This window comes from Cervus elaphus, chromosome 25 (assembly GCF_910594005.1).
Source record: "Cervus elaphus chromosome 25, mCerEla1.1, whole genome shotgun sequence".
Lineage (NCBI taxonomy): Eukaryota > Metazoa > Chordata > Mammalia > Artiodactyla > Cervidae > Cervus > Cervus elaphus.
This window is the reverse complement of record NC_057839.1, coordinates 21,405,995-21,425,784: the sequence shown is the minus strand read 5'-3', so window position 1 is coordinate 21,425,784 and position 19,790 is coordinate 21,405,995. Positions and strand designations below refer to the sequence as shown.

Here is a 19,790-nt window from a genome sequence, read left to right as displayed (position 1 = left end):
AGTCAGTGCTGATAACCTCTGCTTGCTCATCCTCTAAGACTGCATCTTATCGTTCAGACAATCTGCTCGGGTCCCACAGAGAGGATACCACAACCTGTCTCCTTGTACTATAGCGGCTGCAGCAAGCCATAGCAATTGGGGTTAAGGAAAAATGTTCTCATTAAATAAACTATACTGAACTTTGTTTTAGGACTTCATGCAAATATTAACCTTATTTTAAGACAAAAGGGAAAACAATCACTCAAATTTACGGCTCATTTAGCTGTCACTGGACAAGATAGGTCCATCTAGTCAAGGCTATGGTTTTTCCAGTAGTCATGTTTGGATGTGAGAGTTGGACTATAAAGAAGGCTGAGCACCGAAGAATTGATGCTTTTGAACTGTGGTGTTGGAGAAGACTCTTGAGAGTCCCTTGAACTGCAAGGAGATGAAACCAGTCCATCCTAAAGGAAATCAATCCTGAATATTAATTGGAAGGATCGATGCTGAAGTTGAAACTCCAATACTTTGGCCAGCTCATGCGAAGAGCTGACTCATTGGAAAAGACCCTAATGCTGGGAAAGATTGAAGGCAAGAGGAGAAGGGGACGACAGAGGATGAGATGGTTGGATGGCATCACTGACTCAATGGACATGACTTTGAGTAAACTCCGGGAGTTGGTGATGGACACGGAGCCCTGGCGTGCTGCAGTCCATGGGGTCGCAAAGAGTCAGACACGACTGACCGACTGAACAGAACTGAACTGGACAACTGAAAAGATAAAATAGTCCAGTTTTAAAAGTTTCGATAGATACAAAAGGGTACTAAGAACAATATTCATCCTTCCTCATCACTGCTGCTCCAGGCATCTTCAAATGCTGGATTTAACTGTGATCTGGTTGAAGTCTAAAAAAGGAAGCAAAAAAGAAAGATTCAATTATTCTACCTCATAATTTTAGGCTCACAATATAGTTATGAAATCAGATAAAAGCAACTAGATTATTTTGAAAGAAACTATATAACTGTTCGTTTAAAACCAAAAGTAACTTAAGAAACACCCACATTCAATATAAAACAATGCAATTTCATTTTAAATAGACATATCAGACTTTATTCAAATTCTCTGTTTCCTTCAAAGTAGTTACCTCACACACAGACACACACACACAGGATGCTGTTACTACTATTAAGGCATTTTTTAAAATAACCCTTTGGAGTTACCAGGAGTACAGGGCACACTCATATCCATGTGGCTAAGACTGGACTCAGGTCTGTAGGCTGGCTTGACAGCCCAAAATATTAAAGTGAGCAATTTTTACTGTTTTGATGGACCTGATTTTTATAAATCAGCAAAATTCATATACAGGGAATAAGGTGTTCAACAAATGGAGCAATGCCCTTTTTGGTATGAAGTAGTGAGGTTTGTTTGTTTGTTATTATAGCTAATAAAGTACTGGAAAAAGACAGACAAAATGTGTTAGATTTGGTAACATTTTGTCATTAGCACACAGGTTTCCCTGGGAGAATTCTTTGAAAGAGAATATGCATTAGATGGTGTTTCAAAAACAACAAAACATCACAGTATTCTTGCAACTTTAGAGCTGTACCTAAATAAATATAATCAGCAATAGAGGAATTTTAATATTTGTAGTAGTTCAAATCAATTCACTTATTTGGGGAATTTGTTTGAATGGCTACCTTCTTATTCTTAGGCAAATGATTAAGGGACTTTGAAATGATCTCTTTTGTTGTTGTTTTTGAGTACCTAGGTTTTATGAATCATGTGGGCTTCCTATTTTGCAGTTTTTACATTTGCTGTCAGTTTGTTCATATCCCAAACCCAATAACATATTAGTACTTAGATTATTCTTAAATTATTTTAGAAGTATTACCTTTTACAACATATACCAATATTTTATGTTAAGGGTAACCCTTACTACATATTTGAGAATGTTCATTTCCTTTTTGATGAACATGATGACTTAGACTCTTAAGATTCAAACAATGATAACAGTAGAAAAAAGTGGCTGTTTCCAGTAAATTTCCCAAGTATCAGCCAGGATAGTCAGAAAACAACATAATAATTTAGGTATTCTTTATAGCTGTGAACGCTATGGATCTGAGTCCTTTACTTAATCTAATAATGTTGGCCATTGTCACTTAGTTGTTCAAGCAAAATTCCATTACACCCTGTGTCCAGATCTAAAACTATTATCAAAGCTTAGCTAACTATTCACTTATTTCTAGTAGCAGTCCACTGATATGCAAGAGTGGCATACTGAAGTCTGTTTATTCTTTCAACCAAGCATTTACTGAAATTCCTACCTTCCTGGGTTTATGATTTACCTACCAAGTTAGGTTATTTAGTGACAGTTTATTTAAAGACGCATTGTCCTCTGTGGTGAGGTGATTATTTTTCCCTACTCTATCTCTAAAAGCCTTTAACTCTGCCTTAGATGTCTACTTAAAATGTCCTTAGGTAGATAAGTCACACAAAGACCATGTCTCCTAATTTCACTCTGAAAGCCCAATATATACCCTATTAAGCACTAAATTTCATTTGGAGAATCAACAGAGAAGCAGAATTATATTTTAATGTAAATTATTGTTGCTATGATAGGCAAACAAAAATAATTAAGTGAAAACTAGAAATGCAGTTGCATATAAATTTTACTGTATTTATAGTAGTAAAGAAAAAAATGAATGTATTACAGTATTGTTAGAAGTACATTTTATTGCTAAAAATCACAAATAAAACATCTTACTTATAATTGAAAGCTGCAGTAAAAAGTCACACATGATATAGTACTGTTTGAGACCTATGGATCAACTTAACTACCATCCACTACTTCAGTTTTCTCTACAACATCTCCTCCTAGTGGACATTCTGTCTCTGCTTGAACATATCCATCTCTCCTTAACCAGCCTGCCTGTTCTACTGAGTTGTGAAGGGAAATAAGAGTTAAAAGGGGATCTAGTTCAGGTCCATAGAATGGGAAGGAAGAATGAAAACAATTTTAACATCTTCTACACATGTATCTTACTAACTTTGATAAATTCAAAATTTTTTACTGGTAATTAGTGGAAAGTCTTTATAGGTAGAACATAGGGTTGCCTGAATACAGAAAGTAATTACACATCTTATCGCTGTTGTTTAGTCTGACTCTCTTGCAACCCCATGGACGGTAGCCCGCCACGGCTCCTCTGTCCATGGGGTTTCCTAGATGAGGATACTGAAGTGAGTTGCCATTTCCTTCTCCAGGGGATCTTCCCAACCCAGGAATCAAACTGGCGTCTCCTGCACGGGCAGGCAAATTCTTTATCACAGAGCTACCAGGAAAGACCCCAAGATTATACATCTAAATAAAACAGCTACATATTGTGTAACTGTCAAAATAAAAGTAAGATTCTTGATGAGAGGTCAGATTTAGAATATAATATAGTCACTCTAGAGATCTCAGGCAGGAAAAAGTGATTAGGAATTGTACAGGCATGCCTTGAGTGTGACCAGATTTTAGGAAGAGTGGGCAAAAGGAATCCAGATCCCTCAGAAAAATAAAACAAACTTCCTCTGCAAAAAAAAAAAAAAAAAAAAGCAACCTGTCAACTAAATAATAGGATTTATGCTTAAAGATCATAAAACCTGTTTCTATTGCCAAATGCCCTTCAGGTTTTTATGGTAGAAATAAATCCTCCTCTATAGGTTGAGTATCAGAATAAACAATCCTAAGGGATTCTGTCTTGGTTGATGGAGAAGTATATCTCATCTCAAAAGTCGATCTGAAAGGTAACCTAGGAACAATTTTACTTTGATGATTCTGATGTTTGAAGATACTATAAACTTGCCCTAGATCATTAACGAATGGCAGAACTGGAATTCGAACTCAATTGCCAGTATTACTATTATTGAGTTTACCTGACAGTAAAGACAGGTGAGTGTGTAAATGTACATATGTGTGTGTTTTGTGTTAACTTGCCTCTCTGAGGAACTGCAGCAGTCATTCATTTGCGAGGTGAGATGAAACTACTTCTAAATATCAGTTAAATAGTAAGTATACATGTAAGGAAGAGGGTCTTGTGTACACAGACTACTCTACTGAGATCTGCATCATGATCATATTCATGTTCTACCTACATTCACAGGACTCTTCAAAAGTTTTGTGGAAATAACCTTAGCATTTATCATTTTATAAAGAGAATGGTGCCTATCTTAAAGCACATACATAGTGCATTTTAACAGGTAAATATAAAACCTTGTTCTTTGTGTATCCCTATTTGATTTATAATTGTTCAGCTTAACTGCCTACATACAAAAATTCTTCCAGATGGGAAAGAATCAAACTATCACCATAATTATATAATAAGGAAATAAACCATCAGAGTCACATACTATCTTTATAAAATAAACAATTTCAGTTTTCTTCTAATATCTTTTTTTTATACACAGGTCAAAGATGATTTACTTTTATTTTTATAGTTTTCATTTGGTGAATGTTAAACATTCTAATGTGGCCTAGTGTTATAAGTTAGATTTAATGTATACAATAATTCCCCAATAGCAGGACACAGTAATTAACATTTTAAGCTTTGTATAAAAAAAAAATTCAGTTTTTAAAGCAGCTGTATACTAAAACTACTCAAGGTCATACTAAACCAAATTAGACACATATCTATAAAATTTCACCTTTAGATAGCTTGACATGAAAATAGAAAAATTAAGAGGCTACTACCTAAGACCAGAGATCATGTCTTATTTATCTTTGTTTTCCCACAACATTTTTCAGGTTCTTTATTCACAGTGTCATATTTACACTAATTTATTTGGTAGAAGTGCAAACTGATAAAATTTGACAGTGTGAATAAAGAGCTTTAAAAATGTCATACAAGATAACTCAAGTCCCAAGAAGTCGTGGCACTTCCCTGGGGATCCACTGGTTAAGACTCCATGCTTCCACTGTAGGAAGTATGGGTTTGATCCCCGGTTGGGGAACTAAGATCCTACATGCCACAAAGCATGGCCAAAAATATTAAACAACAACAAAAAAAACTTGAAAGAAAACAAGATAAATCTACTTTTATGAATATAACCAAAGAAGGAGTCAGAAATATAAATAATTTGCGAATAGCTATAAATTGGTTTGTTTATAATGATCAAAAGAAATGTCTTCAAAAAAGGTAAATATTTAAGTAAATTTAAGTAAGAGTGACAGAAAGCTATATTATTAAAGACAGTGTTTACAAATAGTTATTAATGACATGGAAAAAGTCTAAGAAGGATGCTAAGCTGTATGTTCAAGCATGATATTAACTATGTTAAAAATATGCACAGGAAAAAACAAGAATGAAGTAAATAAAAATGTTAAAAGTAATTGATAAACTTCAGAAATTTATTTCATTCTCAATATTTTTTTGAATTTTCCTAATGTATTATACAGGTAAATTATTTAAACAATCAGAAAATAGCAAGAAATGCTTTAAAAGCCTCTCCCATTTAAAGTAAATTAGTAAAAAATTTTTTATTATTTAGAAGTCACTGTACAACTTGTATAAATATTTACCTCATCATCATCATCAGGAACTGATTCACATAAGGATGGTACCCAAGCAAGAATATTGCAGTCTCTGCTACCACTGTAAAGTTCCTATAATACAGAAAACAAAGATGTGGTTGTGGGTCAGTTGAAAGTTGATGCCAATGTGAAATGAACAATTTTTTAAATGACTAATTCTTAGGTTAGAGTAGATGAAATCTATTTCTATTCCCCAAAGAAACTGGAGTGATGCCCTTTTCTGTTTGTTTAAGAAATAGTAAAACTTTGTTTTGTATTTTAAAATAGTATTAGGATATGTTAGAATTTGCTTACATGATTAAAATTCACAAAAACCATCGCCATAGTTTTTTTTTTTTATCAATTGTATCTATATATTTCAAGTGTCAGAGAATAAAAAAAATGGTTGCATCAATAACTGAACTTTAATAAAGGCTTTCAACGAAGAAACCATATGTTGTTGTTCAGTTGCTAAGTTGTGCCTGACTCTCTGTGACCTCATGGATGGTAGCATACCAGGGTCCTCTGTCATCCACTATCTCTCAGAATTTGCTCAAATTCATGTCCATTGAGTTGGTGATGCTATCTAACCATGGCATCCTCTACTGCTCTCTTCTTTAGCTTTCAATCTTTCCCAGCCTCAGGATCTTTTCCAGTTAGTCGGCTCTTTCTATCAGGAGGCCAAAGTATTGGAACTTCAGCATCAGTCCTTCCAGTGAATATTCAGGGTAGGAAATCAACTGGTTTGATTGGTTTGACCAACCAAATCGACTGGTTTGACCTCCTTGCAGTCCAAGGGACTCTCAAGAGTCTTCTTCAGCACCACAATTTGAAGGCATCAATTTTTCAGTGCTCAGCATTTTTTCTGGTCCAACTCTCACGTCCATACATGACTAATGGAAAAACCACAGCTTTGACTATAAGGACCTTTGTGGGCAAAATAATGTCCTTGGCTGTCTAGATTTGTCATAGCTTTTCTTCCAAGGAGCAAGCATCTTTTAATTTCAGGGCTTTAATTTTAATTTGTCACTACCTGCAGTGATTTTAAGAGTCCAAGAAAAGAAAATCTGATACTGCTTCCACTTTTCCCCCTTGTATTTGTCATGAAGTGATGGAAGTGGATGCCATAATCTTAGTTTTTTTGAATGCTGAGTTTCAGGCCAGCTTTATTCACTCTCCTCTTTCACTTTCATCAAGAGGCTCTTTAGTTCTTCACTTTTTGCCATTAGAGTGGTATCATCTGCATATCTGAGGTTGTTGATATTTCTCCCAGCAATCGTGATTCCAGCTTGGGATTCATCCAGCCTGGCATTTCAGATGATGGACTCTGCACATGGGCTTCTCTGGTGGCTCAGAGGGTAAAGCATCTGCCCGCAATGCGGGAGACCTGGATTTGATCCCTGGGTCGGGAAGATCTCCGGGAGAAGGAAATGGTAACCCACTCCAGTACTCTTGCCTGGAAAATCCCATGGATGGAGAAGCCTTGGAGGCTATAGTCTACGGGGTCGCAAAGAGTTAGACACGACTGAGGGACTTCACTTCTACTCTGCATATAAGTTAGATAAGCCAAGGTGACAATATACAGCCTGGTCATACTCTTTTCCCAATTTGGAATGAGTCAGTTGTGTCTGATTCTAACTGCTGTTTCTTTACCTGCATACTAGTTTCTCAGGAGATAGGTAAGATGGTTTGGTACTCTCATCTCTGTAAGAATTCTCCACATTTTGTTGTGATCCACACAGTCAAAAGGCTTTAGCATAGTCAATGAAGCTGAAGTAGATATATTTTTGGAACTCCCTTGCTTTCTCCATGATCCAACGAATGTTGGCAATTTGATCTCTGTTCCTCTGTCTTTTCTAAACCCAGCTTGTACATCTGGAAGTTCTTGGCTCACGTACTGCTGGAGACATTAGCTCGAAGAATTTTGAACATAATTTTGCTAGTAAGTGAAGTGAGTGCTTTGAACATTGTTTGTCATTGCCCTTCTTCAGGATTGGAATGAAAACTGAACTTTTCCAGATCTGTGCTCACTGCTGAGTTTTCCAAATTTGCTGACATATTCAGTGCAGCACTTTAAGAGCATCATCTTTTAGGATTTTAAATAGCTCAGCTTAATTCCATGACTTCTGCTAACTTTGTTGGTAGTAATGCTTCCTAAGGCCCACTGGACTTCACACTCCAAAATGTCCAACTCTAGGTGAGTGACCACACAACTGTGGTTATCCAGGTCATTAAGACGTTTTTTGTATAATTCTTCTGTGTATTCTTGCCACCTCTTCTTAATCTGTTCCGCTTCTGTTAGGTCCTTACCATTTCTGTCCTTTATCATGCCCATCCTTGCATGAAATGTTCCCTTGATATCTCCAATTTTCTTGAAAAGATCTCTAGTCTTACACATTATATTGTTTTCCTCTATTTTTTTTTTTGCACTGTTCATTTAAGAAAGCTTTCCCATCTCTTTACTATTCTGTAGAACTCTGCATTCTGTTGGATGTATTTTTTCATTTTTCCCTTGCCTTTTGCTTTTCTTCTTTCCTCAGCTATTTGTAAAGCCTCCTCAGGTAACTACTTTGCAGAAACTGTAAGAGTTTCTAGCTAAAATAGGCCAGGAATTAAAAAAAAGTTTTATTTAGCTCAAAACTGCCCAACTAGCTGCTGAAGAGCATTAAGAGTCATATGCCATGCTTGTTGAGAAGCTTATTTTATAAGCTTGGACTGATGCAGTCAATGACAATGTCTTTTTGGATATGGTGTCTCTACATGCTGAACAATGTTCATTCTTCTTCTGAGAAAACTTCAGAAATATGTTATATTGGCTAGTACTAAAAATATTTTTATGGGGCAGTGAAATAGATACTCTCACATACAGAGGGTATAAATTGATATAATCCTTTCAGAGACTGAAATCTCTGTATGTGACAGAAGTTTCTGCATACATTTCTAAGAAGTCATGCTAAAGACACATATGAAATTCAAGGTTATTATCACCAATATTATATTTATAATAAAACAATAATTTCCCAAATATTATTGTCCAGGGTTATGATTTATATACAAATTTATGCTGCATTAATATGATATGATATTATATAGCCACTAAATTTATTTTTGAAGAATATTTAATGGCACTGGAAAACATTCATATTGTCAAGAGAAGGGAGCAGGATATAAACCAAATACAGACTGAAAAAAAAAACAAGATGTAAACAGTAGGTCAATTTTTTAAAAAGCTACTAAGTAAAGAATAAGGGCTAAAAAGAAAAATCAGCAAAATGTTAAGTTAAAACTCTGACTGTTTACTTTTCTCACAAATGTATTTCTGCACAAATATTTCTAACACTACAACTTTCTTTCTGATCTGGTATTAAATTATTTAGTTTTATTTTTTTCATCTCAAAAGCTATTTGAGGCGTGGTACAATCAGCATTTTTCTAAAAAAATAAAAGTAAAGGTTCTTGGTAAAGGGAAAATAAGATTATTAAGTAACTTATAGGAAATATAGATGTAAAGAAAATTAGGTAAATTATACTTAGCTACACATTGTCAAATTTCCTAAATGGAACAAAATTCTACAGACTGTACTATTTAAAATTTAGAATGCATGGTTACTGTGGATGGTGCAAAGATATTTTCATATGCCCAGTGCTGTAGAGCAATTTACTTCCTGAGAAGACAAGATTATATACTCAAGACATACTAAGGTCAGGTAACCTTGTTTTTTCATGATTAAATTAAGGTACTATATCTTTGCCAGGAATATCCCATACACTTTGACAATTTGACTAAGCTGACGCATGCCAGTCTTAGTCAAGGTAAAATTATTTTATCTTTGTAATTAGTATTTTGTAGGGTGCAACTTTGAGACTATGTAAATATTCCCTTCCTCATCAGACTCCCAAGTTATTAGGTTAATTACTAGTAGCAGAATGGATTCAGGGATCCCTATTCTAGTCAAAAGAAAAGAATCAACTATTATCATTATTTATTTTGATGTTGGATATATCTTCAAAATTTTATATTTATAGCAGAATTACTATAAATATTAATTTTATTTTCAGATAGCAAGTTTTTGTGTAATATATAATTGGTAAAAGGGTTCTGCTGCTAAATGGATGCAAAAGCACTATTCTTTTACTTTTGCAATTTAGATTTATAATTATCTTCCTTTTCAGAAATCATAATAGATGGAATGGGATAAGAGCTGGAAGCTTTTTGATATAATAAAGTAATTCAAATCTTTCTTAGTACATAGCACATATAGAAATGGTATTTGTCAGGAGGCAACTGGCCTCAGCTTTCTGGCTATCCTAGGCCTGTTCTGGCAATTTCAGGGACTGAGAAGAATCAATTATCTTTACTTACTTTTAATCTGTTCTAATCCATTCTTCACTCACTTTCAGTCCAATATTCCTAGCAGGAACATCTGCTAGGAAGCTCTGATTAGGTGGAAAGCAATACTTTAGGTGAAAAGTCAGAATACTTGAATTAAAATCTCGGCTTTGTCTCTAGTGACTCTGGATAAGAAAAGTACTGTATTCTATAAATTTCTTTGAATGGATAATCACCCTCTGTCAATCTACTTGCAGATTGAGGCAAGTTCTATCATCCCCTGGTTGCCTTAGTACTATTTTCTCAGAAGTAACACTAAAAATAGTTAATAAGTAGTACATCAGGACACTGGCCATCAGAAGAGATATTGGACATAAAGTAGAAGCAGGGTTTCAAAGGTCCCTCTTAGTTACTGGGTTGAAGTGAGGTCTAGGAGGCTCCAGGAGATGAGGTGAAGCTGGAGGTCATGTAAGGGGCTTAGTACAACAGCTATGTAACAAACTAAAGGATATGTGTTTGAGTATTTTAATAACGAATACTGCCATATAGATGTGTGCTAGCTGAAAACTAGCCCTGTATATCTTACTTCATAGTGTCAGACACAGATTAAGTAATGCCTATTAATGAGTGACTGAATAGGTGATAAAGTCCCTCCCTAGCAATAACCCATGGACAGAGGAGCCTGATAGGCTACAGTCCATGTGGTCGCAAAGAGTTGGACATGACTGAGCGACTTCACTTTCACTTTTTACTTTCATGCATTGGAGAAGGAAATGGCAACCCACTCCAGTATTCTTGCCTGGAGAATCCCAGGGAGAGAGAAGCCTGGTGGGCTGCCATCTATGGGGTCACACAGAGTCGGACATGATCAAAGCGACTTAGCAGCAGCAGCAATAACCCATAATTTTCATTCTTTCGGTATTTAATTTTTATAAGCCTTATTTTCCTCATCTACAAGGCAGGGAAAATCCCAACAATCTTGCTACACTGAAGAATCACTTAAAGGAGCATATGAGATAATCTATGCAAAAGTTCTATGGGGAAAACACTCTGTTCCATTGGTGAGACTAAAGAGAAAGGTTAAGATGTTAAAAAAAACAAAACCCACAGGTTTTGGCAAGCTAGCTACCTGAACATTTTAAATTCCCTTAAGTATCATTCTTACCTGGAAATTAGACTGAAATACACAGCAGTCAACACTTTTATAGTGTCCCTTAAGCATAGTTATCTGTTCTCCAGAGTAAATTGTATAAACAGCAATGGTGCTACCATATGGTACAAAAACAAATTCTGAACTGCAGCCAGAGGAGACAGTGAATTTCAATCCTTTTCTACTATCATTATATACTTTTCCATAGTTGACCTGCAGGATGTAAAAGCATAAAGTTACTTATACATGAATTAAAAAGACAACAGAGATAACCATTTACTTAAAATATTATACTATAGAAACAGCTCCAGTGAGTCTAAAGATGATCACTGTCCTAATAGAAACAAGGACCAATGACATACATGTACATTTTGCATACAAGGGAAGTACAAACAGTAAAATGACCCACAAAAACAAATGTTCACATTTCAACCTTGACAGAAATAAAAATGCAAATTAAGGTAACCTCGAAAAATCATTTTAGACCATTTAGCAAAAATTTTAATAAACCATTAAGACACTCAATATTACTACAAGTGAGGTAAACATGTAGATGGCACTATAATTTGGTCATCCCTTCTAAAAGGCCAAATGGTTTATTATGCAACAAAATATAAAGTACACCTTAATAGTGACACGTATGTATATATAAATACATTTTTGGAGAGAGAATAACTTTATTTTTATACATATATAAAATGCATATAAAATTAATATACAAATATACATGTAACAAAATTTAAATATATAATATAAAGAAAAAATACATATAACATAAAATTTGCCATCTTAACCATATTTAAGTATACAGTTCAGGGACATTAGGGCTTTCCAGGTGGCTTAGTGGTAAAGAATCCATCTGCCAATCTAGGAAATGCAAGAGATGTGGGTTTGATCCCTGGGTCAGGAAGATCCCCTGGAGGAGGAAAGGACAACCCACTCCAGTATTCTTGCCAGGATAACCTCATGGACAGAGGAGCCTGGCGGGCTACTGTCGCTGGGGTCACAAAAAGTCCTACACGACTGACACCCATCAGGGACGTAAAGTATATTTACACTGTTGGGCAACCAGCACTACCACCCATTTTCCATCTTGCAAAACTGAAACTCTGTAACCATTAAACAACAAAGATATTCTTACTCCTTGACCTAGTAACTACTACTGGGAATTCATCTTAGGCTAATAATTAAACAGCAAAAAGGTATATATGCCCAGAGGAATTCAATGTGGCCTTATCTAGAATGGCAAAGTAATTGAGAACAGATGTAAATTCCTAAGAGTATTATATTAATTCTAGTTTATACAGCAGTTAAAAATTATAAGTTTGAAATTATGTAGAAAATAGAAATAAAAGTTAAGTATAAAAAGAAAAGAACACAAATAGTGTATATACACTCTAATTGCAGCTTTATATAAAAAATTGTATATTTGCAACAAAATAATAATTCTGCACCTGTACGCCAAAGTTGCAAGCCCAACAACATTAGCATCACCTGCACAATTAGAAATGGAATTCCAGATCCCATTCCAACCTACTGAACTACAATCTTCATTTTAACAAGATCCCCAGATGATCTGTAAGTCCATCAAGGTCTGAGAAGCTTTGGGCTAAAGAAATTGACAGGTTTACTTTCTGCTGACAATTTAGATAAGCAGTTTAAGGTAAGCATAAAACCAGTATCTAGTGATCTGAGAATTATGAGTGGGATCACCAAAATCTCCCTTCACTATGGCTAATACTGGAGTTTAAACACTGAGTGATTTGCCCTTTTCTCTTTTTTGAAAGGTTGGGTGGGAATGGTGTGTGTGTGTGTGTTTGTGTGCATGTGTATGTGTGAGGCTCAAAGGGATACGCAATGGTAATTATGGATACTACACTCGGCTTACATACCATTGAGATTTATATGTGAGAGAAATGAGCACATGTATTCAGCAATCCCACTGAAGGAGTGGTATACTGAAATGTTAAAACGTTAAACTTATAATCAGTAGATTTGGGTTTCTGAAACCAACTCTACCCCCATACCTTTTTTTTGCCTCTTATGAGTAATGAATGACTTAACTTCTGAGTTTCATTCTTCTAATATGTTAAAAGGAAATAACATTGTTTACCAGAGATTGTCAAAAATAAAAAGAAATAATGCATAAGAGAAAACCTAGGATACCAAAGTATTCAGTGAGTCCCTAGATTTATTAATTCTTATATATTTAAAAGTATAACATTCCCCCACTTGCGTATTTTGATCCTTCATGTACAACAATTTGTAGAATAACATCAGGGTGGGAGGATGGAGAAAAAACACAACTAGCAGAAAAAGAAAAATCTCAACTAGCAATTTTCTGTTCCTCCTTGAAAAATTATGAACTGCTAGACTGTAATGGTCTTATTCATACATCAGCACACCTACCTACAAAACTTGTGTCCTTTCCATTATACCACATTCCATCCCAAATGTGAACTGCAAAGTATTCAGTGAGGTACAAATACTGAACTAGCTCACTAACTTCTGTGTTTTTAGGTGCTCCCCCTGCAATCCACCTTGCAACTTACTGACCTATTAATCTTGGTAACTCACTGTTGTGATCAAATCACCTTTGGGATCTAAACTATCAATACCTCTTCAATGTCCATGGAGTGAAGTCCTAATAACAGACGAAGTGAAGGAGAGATCTGCCGTTACTAAGTGCTCAGTGTCACACACTGTGCTAGCTGATTACCTAAGCTCCCCATTTTATGACTATAAGTATTCACCATAAAAAGCAGCGTGTGACAAATGCCATACTGTATATTATTATGAAAGTAAGGGAAGAAGAACTAAAGAGCCTCTTGATGAAAGTGAAAGAGGAGAGTGAAAAAGTTGGCTTCAACCTCAACATTCAGAAAACTAAGATCATGGAATCCGGTCCCATCACTTCATGGCAAATAGATGGGGAAACAGTGAGAGATTTTATTTTTGGGGGCTCCAAAATCACTGCAGATGGTGATTGCAGCCATGAAATTAAAAGACACTTACTCCTTGGAAGGAAAGTTATGACCAACCTAGACAGCATATTAAAAAGCAGAGACATTACTTTGCCAACAAAGGTCTGTCTAGTCAAGGCTATGGTTTTTCCAGTAGTATATGGATTTGAGAGTTGGACCATAAAGAAAGCTGAGTGCCGAAGAATTGATGCTTTTGAACTGTGGTGTTGGAGAAGACTCTTGAGAGTCCCTTGGACTGCAAGGAGATCCAACCAGTCCATCCTAAAGGAGATCAGTCCTGGGTGTTCATTGGAAGGACTGATGTTGAAGCTGAAACTCCAATACTTTGGCCACCTGATGCGAAGAGCTGACTCATCTGAAAAGACCCTGATGCTGGGAAAGATTGAGAGCAGGAGGAGAAGCAGACAACAGAGTATGAGATGGTTGGATGGCATCACTGACTTAATGGACATGAGTTTGGGTAGGCTCCAGGAGTTGCTGATGGACAGGGAGGCCTGATGTGCTGCAGCTCATGGGGTCGCAAAGAGTTGGACACGACTGAGTGACTGAACTGAACTGAACTGAATAACAGGCTACTTTTGGTTATGATGTCTTCAAGTAGGTATGTACAGGCTTTGAAAAGATTTTGATGGGGAGGAAAATTTCATAGATGTTGGATAGGATGATGGCAAATACAATTCCCTATCTTATGAATTCCTTTTATTGTCCCAGAAATATATACATCTTGTCACTGAGTAAATACCTACAGTGATGCAGAGACTCCATCATAAGGCAGCTCATTTCACTGTCAAACAACTATCAGCATAATTAATGACAGGTGAGGAAGATCCCCCTGGAGAAGAAAATAGCAAACCATTCTAGTAATCTTGCCTGGAGAATTCCATGGAGAGAAGAGCCTGGTGGGCTCCTACTCATAAAAAGTTGGACATGACTGAGCAAATAACACTTTCACTTTTCAACATTTACTGAATGTTAACATTTGCTGTAAGTATCAGACAATGTGTACCAAATATTTTACATGTATTATTTCATGTAATATGCAAAACAATACTATGAGACAGGCAGCATTATTAAACAAACGAAAACACTTAGAAAAGTTAAGTATTTCAAGCAAGGTCTCTTGGCTAGTAAACGACAGAATCAGAAACTAATTTAGGTTACAGTAATCAAAAAGTACGGTACTACACTGTTGTAAATTATTTTTCTTTCATTCCACTAAATGATGGTCACAGTCTACTGTAATACAAGTGAGCACTAGGTACTGTGGAATCATGTAAGCTAAACTAGAGGAGTTAAAGAGAAGTTGTGCCTGAGGTGAATTTTGAAGGCTGAGAAGCAGCTAGTACAGAAGAAGAGAGTATTCTACAGCAAAGGCAGCAGTCTATACAGCCGAATGGAAGGGTGAGAAAGCCTGGCATATGGCACCCCACTCCAGTACTCTTGCCTAGAAAATCCCATGGATGGAGGAGCCTGGTGGGCTGCAGTCCATGGGGTCGCTTGGAGTCGGACACGACTGAGTGACTTCACTTTCACTTTTCACTTTCATGCATTGGAGAAGGAAATGGCAACCCACTCCAGTGTTCTTGCCTGGAGAATCCCAGGGACGGGGGAGCCTGGTGGGCTGCTGTCTGTGGGGTCGCACAGAGTCGGACACGACTGAAGCGACTTAGCAGCAGCAGCAAGTTACTCAATAGGGCTAATGGTAGGGAAAAAATGGGGAAGTGGCAAGATATAAAGATATAAAGTTGGTGAGTTAGAAGAGACAGCTTATGAAGGCCTTGTGGACAGTAGGCAAAAACATTGTTTTAATGACCTGAAAGTGTACTGACGAAACACTGAAAGACTTTCACACTGAAAGATGAGTTTGGAAAAGTTAGAAGGATGTTAGAGTAATTAAAGAGAGCAATCCTGAGGGCCCAGAGTAAGGCTGGAAGGGAAGACAACTATGAAAAAAATTAAGAAGAAATAATTAACAGGACCAGTAATTTGACTTAGTTAGGAAGGTGGGATATAGGAAGAGAAGAATAAAGGACAGACTCCCAGTTTCTAGACATTGGTAACTGGGTGAATGATAACATCAGTAACTAAAACAGTAAATACCAGAATTGTTACTTTAAAATTTTGTTGTTGTGCCAAAAGCTATCTCTCTGTGAATTCTGCCTGTGGGTACGTGTTCTGTACTCCAAGGCAATGGTCTCCAGATTGCAGCTGGCACCTCAAGGAGTCTGTAAGATGATCCATTATGGTGTGAGAGGAAAATGTGAGAATTTCTGTTTCATTTTTAACTAAAAAAATAGAAAGTAAGCTTTAATAAAATATATAGACTCAACACTAGGTGTATATAATTTACAAATAATTATATACACATTGGAAGCATGTACTTATACATTTTTCTCAAAATAGTAAGGGTACTACTCAGCAGGCAGCACCCTACAATGAAGATGGTTATCATTTATGATATGCCTATTACTCAGCAGGTTACGGTCCAACTCTTTACCTACTTCCATTCTACCCTTACAATGACTGTTTAGGTACATAATAATCCTGATTTACAAAATGGAGACATTGAAGCTGACTATAGTCCTTCATAAACTCACCTTAGATAAATTGCCTAATATCCCCAAGTTACTAAATGGCAGGACTGGAATTTATTTACTATTCTGACAGCCCATTAAATGTTTAAAGACAGTGTTTTCCCTGAGAATTACTTTTCTGGGATCAGTGTCTCAATTTTTTTAAGTATCTTTGTAGGTGAGTTTCTGGGCCACTGTAGTATTTTTACATGAATGACTTTTTCTCTGATCAAGACCTTTTTAAAATGTATTATCCATTATAATGGCTTCCCTGGTGGGTCAGACAGTAAAGAATCCACCTGCAATGCAAGAGACCCGGGTTTAATCTCTGGTTTGGAAAGATCCTCTGGAGAAGGGAATGTCTACTCAATCCAGTATTCTTGCCTAGAGAATTTCAAGAACAGAGGAGCCTGGCGGGCTACAGTCCATGGGGTCACAAAGAGTTGGACATGACTGAGCAACTAACATAATTCCATCATAAACACACTATTCAAAATACGGACTTCTAGAAAAAATCCATAGATTATGAGTAGCACCTTCAAAAAGGAGAGAAAAATGGAATAAAATCACATTAACAATTTATGGATATACTCACTACCATTTATATCTATCACATTCACCTTTGATGCACATGTCAACTTACTTTTCCAAAATGACACTGTCACTTCTCCACTCAAAAGCCTTGAGCAGCTTTCCATTTCACCCACAAAAAAAGCCAAAGCCCTTATAAACGGCCACAAGCCTGTAAGGTCTGGTATACTGTCCCTTCTGCTCCTCATGTCCTGTCACTCTCTCCTTTGCTTACTCTAGTCTAACACAAGAGCCACATGCATGTTCCTTGGGCATCCCAAGCATGCTTCTGCCTGCAGGTCTTTGTACTTTCTTCCTTCTTTCTGGAATGCTTTCCCCCCAAGAAGCTGGATGACTCACTCCTTCATTTCCTTCAGGTCAAATGTCATCTTCTGAGTAAGACCTAGCTTGACTGCCCTATATAAAACATCAACTCCGACTTCCCAATATTGTCTGTGCTCCTTTTCTTGCTTTGCTTTTCTTCACAGAACCTGCTGTGCTGTGCTGTGCTTCGCTGCTCAGTCATGGCAGACTCTTTGTGACCCCATGGTCTGCAGCCCACCAGACTCCTCTGTCCGCGGGGTTCTCCAGGCAAGAAAACTGGAGTGGGTTGCCATGACCTCCTCCAGGGAATCTTCCTAACCCAGGGATTGAACCCAGGTCTCCTGCATTGTAGGCGGACTCTCTACCATCCAAGCCACCAGGGAAGCCCCTTCATAGCACTTACTGCACATAATACATATTTTACCAATCCATCCACTCATCCATTTATCCATTGCTTGAATGATGGATGTCTTTCTTTCTCTCCCTGGAAGGTAAGCTCCACAAGGAGAGAACTTTTCTGTGTTTGTCTACTGCTGTATAGTACTGCCTAGCATATAGGAAGTACTCAGTAAATACTTATTAAACAACGAATACAATGAGAAAAGGAAGGCAAGACCTAATTAGGGACATGTACAATATAATGAACGGGAGAGTCTAAATGAGACCTCACAATGCCTGTATTTTCAGCCTGGGACATGATGGAGAAACATTTCACAAAGAATAAGAGGGATTAGCAAACTCTAATCTAGCACAAACAATTCTGACTTTAAAGTTAGTTTTTAATAATAAAAGTAATACATAGAATATTTAAGACAGAATTAGCTAGAAAGGATGAAAGAAAGGAATATGATTTAATATTAATATGAACCTTAAGGTAGTTAATAAATGCTTTAAGGGGTCTGGGTATAATCAGCATTATGGTAACAGTGGAATCTAGAGTCAAACTTGTTTTCTGGCTATGTAAATTCAGGCAAGTTACCTAATTTTATGTCTTATTTTACTCATGTGTAAAATAGATATTATAATAATATTATAATAACAAGAACCTACAGAGTGTTGATGTGGTCATTAAATAAGGCCATATATAGTCTGGCCTATACAGTATAAGATAATTTTTATTAGCATAGCAACTAGGATATAAGTGCTTGATAAATATTAGCTGTTAGTATTGTCACCAAATTAAAAAGTTCTGGAAGCCTATTCTGAAAGTTACTGAAACAAGAGGTACATCTTGTAAGGACCATAACATAAAATTTTTAAAAAGTACTAAAAACTAATTACTACATAAGAATCTAGCACTTTCATGGAAAGGGTGTGGAGAAAAGGGAACCACACTGTAGGTGGGAATGTACATTGGTGCAGCCACTATGGAAAACAGTATGGCTGTTCCTTAATAAACTGAAAATAGAGTTATCATATGATCCAGTAACCCCACTCCCAGACATATATCTGGAAAAGAACAAAATGCTAATTCAAAAAGATACATGCACCCCAATATTCCTAGTGTAACTATTTATAGTAAGACACAGAAGCAAACTAAATGTCCACTGACAGATGAATGGATAAAGATACACACACCCACACACACATACTAGAATATTACTCAGCCATTAAAAAAAAAAAGCCATTTGCAGCAACAAGGATGAACCTAGAGATTATCATACTAAGTGAAGTGAGTCAAAGATAAATATTATATGCTATCATTTACATGTGGATTCTAAAAAATTATACAAATAAAGCTATTTACAAAACAGAAACAGACCCACAGACACAGAAAACAAAGTCATAGTTACCAAAGAGGGGGGTGAGGTGGGGTGGGGTGGGGCAGGGCAGATATATTAGATGTATGGGATTAACAGATGTTGCTGCTGTTAATAGATTAATAGATACACACCACCATATACAGAATATGTAAACAACAAGGATTTACTACATAGCACAGGGTACTATAGACAATATCTTACAATCACCTATAAAGGAAAAGAATTGAAAAAACAGACACATACAGATATGTACATATGCTTAAGTGAATCATTTTGCTGCACACCTGAAACTAACACAAAATTGAAATAAATTACACTTCAATTAAAAAAAAGAATCCAGCACTTTTAGAACACATCGACTCCAGTATTAAAAGTGCCATACATTTTGCTATTATAACATTCACTTTGGATTTTGCTTACAAGTCAGATACAATATAAAATTTGACTATTTAACTATATAGCTTTGATTTATATCAGCTGTTCTCAATCTTTTATTCTTCTTCAACATACTTAAGAGACATGGCACATAACATTACGCACAGTGGCTCAGCAGAGCAGTGATTCTCCAC

At 36.3% G+C, this 19,790-nt stretch overlaps 1 protein-coding gene across 5 annotated transcripts in view; it reads right to left on the bottom strand.

The window, feature by feature from the left end:
• Window positions 1–624: 624 nt before the first annotated feature.
• ERCC8 (ERCC excision repair 8, CSA ubiquitin ligase complex subunit) overlaps window positions 625–19,790 on the bottom strand; it is a 49,553-nt gene continuing 30,387 nt past the window's right edge. For all 5 annotated transcript variants that reach the window (XM_043887157.1, XM_043887155.1, XM_043887156.1 and 2 more), the window contains 3 exons: window positions 11,023–11,220; window positions 5,538–5,621; window positions 625–885 (listed from right to left, as the gene is read on the bottom strand). In XM_043887157.1, coding sequence (XP_043743092.1) covers window positions 817–885; window positions 5,538–5,621; window positions 11,023–11,220 — 351 coding nt within the window. In that variant the 3' untranslated portion in view covers window positions 625–816. The remainder of the gene's footprint in view (window positions 886–5,537; window positions 5,622–11,022; window positions 11,221–19,790) is intronic.